The sequence below is a fragment of the Schistosoma mansoni genome, chromosome 2 (genome assembly GCF_000237925.1).
Source record: "Schistosoma mansoni strain Puerto Rico chromosome 2, complete genome".
Taxonomy (NCBI): Eukaryota; Metazoa; Platyhelminthes; class Trematoda; order Strigeidida; family Schistosomatidae; genus Schistosoma; species Schistosoma mansoni.
The window spans coordinates 18,770,271-18,776,431 of record NC_031496.1 but is presented as its reverse complement, the minus strand read 5'-3'; the positions used below and the strand labels follow the sequence as shown (position 1 = coordinate 18,776,431).

General features: G+C 30.9%; 1 protein-coding gene across 1 annotated transcript in view; it reads right to left on the bottom strand.

Annotated features, from left to right (window-relative positions):
• Nucleotides 1–5,861, bottom strand: part of Smp_001780 (hypothetical protein) — a gene marked incomplete at both ends in the record, with an annotated part of 14,544 nt that extends 8,683 nt beyond the window's left edge. The window contains 2 exons of the mRNA XM_018795969.1: nucleotides 1,189–1,352; nucleotides 5,727–5,861. Of these exons, the coding sequence (XP_018650228.1) occupies nucleotides 1,189–1,352; nucleotides 5,727–5,861 (299 nt within the window). The remainder of the gene's footprint in view (nucleotides 1–1,188; nucleotides 1,353–5,726) is intronic.
• Between the last annotated feature and the right edge of the window lie 300 nt (nucleotides 5,862–6,161).

The window sequence follows — 6,161 nt, the reverse complement described above, 5'->3', positions numbered from 1 at the left end:
CGTCTGGTGCTTCCGGATTTTCACTGGTTGTTTAACTTTGACCGGTTCATGGTTTTAAGGATATTACAATATTTTAACAATCAGTTAATAATTATTTCAATTATAACGCTGTATACGCTGCTAAGGTGAACAGTATCTTTTGAAGACGAATTGAATATTGCACCGGTTTTGCGAATTACATCTTGAATGACATTTGTTTGTATGCTTACTAATGAAATTTATTATTGGTGTACAGGCGTTTGTTTTTCAAAATTCAGCTTTCATACTAATGAAAATAAAAATAGTATTATGAAAGGACACATATCTTTCTATCATCTTATCTTTTTAAAACATTATATTCCATCAAAGAACACCTAGCGGTAGACATGATCGATACTTTTTATTATATAAAAAATAAAAATAACTTTTTCCACAAGTAGGTATTGATAGTTATAAAATGAAACAAAGTTTGAACCACCGTGTTATTAATCTTTAAATATTTACTTAGTTAAGGCTAAGAACAACACTCTTATCAGAATAACACTTTTGACTTAAAGCTATATATGATTTGAAACAATATTCAATAGTCATTAAACGAATAATGGATTTAACTCGTAATTAATGGAAATTTTGTGGTATTCTATATCTACAGCAATATTAAGCTAAAACCTTAATTATGATAGAAGTTAATTTATAATGATCATCTGTAATTAAAGATTTTAGAATAGCTGTATTATAGGCATGATTAAAATATACGTTCTATTGCGAAAGTCGACAGACTGTTACTTTCTTTATTGATCAATTGCTCAGATCGGGATTGTTGATCTATAAGAAAATTGCATCTAGAACTGAAGATTCATATGTGTAACATATAACTACTGTATCATTTGGTATAAATTCAATGATTGAACTTATAATATACTAAATGGAAGTAAAATATTTTTTTTATACACATTTATGCTAATGATGTGACCTGTTTTATTCATCTGTTCACTGTGACCGATCAAATGTATCTGTGAACATTAAAGACGGAAAATTATACTCTAAACTAATAAATTGGATTGGTCAGTGGTTGACAGGATTTTCAACAAAAAAAAAGGATTTACGCGATCAGATAGAATAACATTTCTTCAATAATTATACATATAATAAAATCAAATATACGAAGTAAAACGTAGTTAAGAAAGAAAAGCATTTAATTCCGCTTACTCCATATAATTATTTTGACTGTCATTTTTTAATAATGGTGTTAAATGCATTAAAAATTCTCCATTCTCATTTATGTTTCCATTAAATACATATGCTTTATTTCTTGGTATTGTTAAAAATAACAACATTAAACCAAGTGATGTAGATGATAAAGCCATTAAAACCTTGTAAATGAATAAATTTTAAAAACAAAACAAGGAATGAAACCAAAATATAATTTAGAAAATAATAAGTTCTGTAAAATACTTAAAGAGATTGTTTATATTAACTGGTCATTTACTAGTACCAGTGTCATGACTATCTAATCCTTAATGCTAATCAATATCTGTCGATTGAGTTATACATTGATTTCACCGGCTTAGATTAAGGCATACGATAATGTTAAGAATGTCTTTCCCTTCTTCCATACTTCAAATATTGCTTCAAGACCAGTCTAAACCAGTGTTAGTTCTGAACGAATGAAGTGAAGTAATTGTACACGTTGACTTCGTTTTGCTTGAGAGCTTCATAAACCATGATGTTTTAACCGTTCAAAAATATGGGCACCGGTATGAAAAGCTAGGTTAGCTATCTCCAACATTTCTCTACCAGAGACACAGAAGATACCCTCTTCTCAATCAAAGTCAGTGTGTGCCTCTTAATAGTTCACACGATAATATCTGATATCTGTGAAGTATTGCCTTACAAGATTTAAGATATTTTGTTGTCACAAATATTCGAAAATATGTGTCTTCGAAGTATTAGAAGCTTATGATGGAAACACTAGATGATCAGTACTAAGGTTAGGGATGAAGTGTTAGGTATAGACTGTAAACCAGTTGTTGTTGTAGACCTTTATTTATGTCTAACATAATTTCATCAAGTTAAGAACTATTGGTTAAGGCCATATCTTAGATAAATATTATCAATGATGGATTTCGCTAGCTAACTGTAATAAATTGTTTATCTTAATCTGATACAATTTAGAATTAGTGACATTGATACAGATTTATTCATTCTTTTTTAACTTAATGTGAATTCGGAGCGTACTTTTTACAGAACTAGTTCTCTTATGTTTAGTCTTCTAACGTTATCAGTATTATAATTTCGTTAAAGTTACTTAAGGTAATTTTCAAAACTTGGGTTAATACATATTAGTAACTCTGTTAGATGGTTTGGAGCAGTTAGTAGAAGACTTTGAAACCATGTTTCTGGCTATTTGGCTCTTGTAAGCAAGGAGTAGCTGGAATCTTGAAGGAACTGTTACTCTCTGGATAACCGAAACCTGAGTCACCTAGTTCCATAGTTTGAGGCGTTAGCATTGAGTTAATGGGGATGCGACTTTCTTTCCGTCAGACTGAGATATTTACATTAGTTGATGATCTAGCAATGGTGGATGCCATGTCTATCTAGTTCTTAGTATTGATCGAACTCTATCTATCAGGACTAGACAAATAAGACATTTGCCACTACTCAATGAGCATTCCGTGTGCATATTCTACATGGACCATAATTCATCTAATCGCATTTTTATTTACTTATTTCTTATTAACTTGGTTTATCATATAAGAACGGGTTTTGTGGAGCGGTAAATCCAGGAGTTCTAGTGAGAAGCAGTGACCAGTGGAGTTCAAAACACGTCTGTTGTGAGATATCAATTCACTGAAGGCATTGGTGAAATGGTTGCTCAATTTCGTGGATTGGTTGGAGTTAGACATAAACACCATCGGATGCCGGCTCAGTGGTCTATCGGCTAAGTGCTCTGGCACGAGACTGGTAGGTCCTGAGTTCGAATCTTGCGAGGCGAGGTCGTCGATGCTCACTGCTGAGGAGTTCCACAATAGAACGAAACGGCCGTCCAGTGCTTCCAGGTTTTCTCTGGTGGTCTAGCTTCAATTGACTCACGCTTTCAATTATCGTATAAGCTACAAGTTACATTAATGTGTAAGGTTTTCATTGATAATATCCTATTTTTCAGAGAAAAATAATCAAAGCACAATTCAAACCGGTAACCTGTTAGTTCAAGCTATTAATTCACTAAATCAAATATTTTAGGCCTTTATTATTATGAAATCTATTAACATTACTTACTAATTTAATAAAAGATTATTAAAGTATTATAATAAATAAATTTTAAAAATATATTTATTACCGATAAAACTTGAATTGAATATTTCATAATCATTCTTATTAAATATAATAAACAACAACCAACATTTATGAATTAAAAACTAGTTGTTTTAATAATAAATGTTATGGCAACTATAAATGACAAATATGAACCATATTATTAGTGCTAATCCAAATGTAAACTAACTATATTCTATCTAGACAAGTTTTTAATTTTAACTTAAATATAAATCTATCTTATGAATAAATAATATTCATCATTCATTCTAGCACATGATGCCCTTAAAACAAATTTGTCCGATAGTGTAATTATTAACGCTTTATAAATAGAGAATTTAAGATTTTTCCGGAGTTAACTACGTACTGGTACATTTTTTATTTATTTATAAAGTTGACTTAAATAGTTTGATTATCAATATAGTATTCGGAAAAATGTTCATTAATGTAAGTTAAGAAGTATTGATAGTTAAGATTAACTGATCGATTAAAAATTAAACAAACAAGTAAGATGTTAGAATGCTGAATACCTTCCAAGCATGACGTTAAAGATTATATTTAAGGGAAAGAAAACGTAACATGGCGAAAAGGACTAGTGAAAAAAGAATTTGAGATTATATCCACAATCTTCTGAGGGTTAGTGCCCTCTTAATTTGGATATGACTTTATATTACCTAATGATACAAAGTGGTTACCTCTAGGCTATTTAGAATATGACTATAAGGCTGAGATATTTGAAAACTAACTGGTAATGCCCTAGTAACCACTAGTATACTGCCTAGTCTTCAGTGTCGATCAAATTCTATCGATTAGGTTTCAGTGTGGTCACTATTCCAAGTAATTTAACACAGTGGTGAACTTTGTTCAACGTTCGTTAAATGGAGGAGGAATAATAGGCATAAAGTTATGAATCAATAATAATGGCTACGAAATACCGAATTTGTGTGTAAATGAAAAAAAGAATGCTAAAATCAATGAAATTTCAGAATATCTTAAAAATTCTGAAAACTATTAAAACTTCCATTTAATTACATTTTAAAGTGTGTTTAATTCTTTAAAAGTTTTGTTACCGCCATTTCCAGGAGCTTAATTTCAGGTATATTCAAAACATTGTGTTGTATAATATTATTATTTTGCAAGATACCTCTTAGTAAGTAAGAAGTAACAAGTTATAGATTATCTGTGATCAGGCTTTAGGGTATATTGTTTTGCAATTTCTCAATCAGGTTGGCCGGAACTTTTATACCATACAAACAACTAATCGTATGCTTAAATGGATGACTTTATCCTTTATTAAAGCAATAATTAAAAGTCGTCAGCCAACTACTGGTTATTGTCAACTGCCACAAAGATGTAATAGCGGTTAATCTGTCATCGAAGATGACATAAATGATGATACAATAAATCTATATAAGCGATGGTGACTGAAAAGCTTATTTCTTAATTATGCCCACTGTAGTCTTTATAATATTCTGTTGGCTGAATGACAGCTGGAGACATGCGGTAACTCCAAATGAGGACATAAGCAAACAAATATTTGTTCAGTAATGGTACTAAATTTTAGCATAAATTATTTAAGGAATAAACCACGAAAACAGTTACTGATTACCCAACGAAAAAACATTAAAAGTCATATACCTTAGGCAAATCATTTCAAGAATGCTTCTGGTAATGTAGGCACATTTACGACTATTAAACTGAACCACATGAACCGCATGGAATTTGGCAGTGATTAATGTTGGCGCTTGAGACTAAAGGCCCTGAGTTCGAGTCCTAAGCGCGGGATCTTGGATGCTCACAGCTGAGGAGTCCCATAATATGACGAAAAAGTCATCCAGTGCTTCCAAGTTTTCAATGGTGGTCTAACTTAGATCAACTCATGAATTCAATTGTTAAAATTACTACAATCTCCACAAATCTCTATCCAGATAATTTAGTATTAGTCTATAAAAAATGCTACATTTCAATCAATATGGTGATTTAACAGAAATAATTAGTATTAGTAAGTATATTTCTAGTTGAATTTAAGAGTTCGGTGTCGATATTAAATGACTTTACATCAGCTACTAATACTTTTTTTAGTGAGATGAATGTTATGAAAGAATTGATCAATAATTACTGCGGATAATAGATAATGATCATTTATTATGTTTGTCGAATATTAGTCCATGCTAAATTGATGTTTGGAACGTACTTCACTAACATATTAACAATAATATCTTATTACATATTTTTTTTCAATCTCTGATTACACATGCTGTCTTAATTCTTCGGAAAGCTCTTACCTACATTTAAAAAAAATTCGACTGCAAAACAAAATATATTTGCCTCTCACGATGTAAGTTTTTGATTGAAGAGGAAGAAAAACGGTAATAATTACAACCAAAACACTTTTTTTTAAATATCATTATTACTTGTCAAAAATGACTTACATAATTACGATGTTTTGTATGGTCCGCAATCATACCGAATACAATTCTTGCAATACATGAACAAGCATTTGAAAATAATGAAGTAATTCCTAATTGATATGAATTTAAGCCATATGTAGCTAATATTGGATTCATATAAATAAATAGTGAAGAAATTGCTATCATCAGAGAAAAAAAGAATAAAATTTAATAAATTAAAAATTTTTTGTAGTGAAAAGCGTGAGTCAATTGAAGCTAGACCACCATGGAAAACCTGGAAGCACTGGACGGCCGTTTCGCCCTATTATGGGAGTCGAATGAGCGAGATATCAATCGACCGAATGAGCGAGTACAGTACAGTACAGTGCAGTGAACAGGATTAAGATGTATATATGTATACAAGTGGAAAAGCATGAATCATCGAATCAATTGAGCGATTAATAGTAAGGCTAGCAA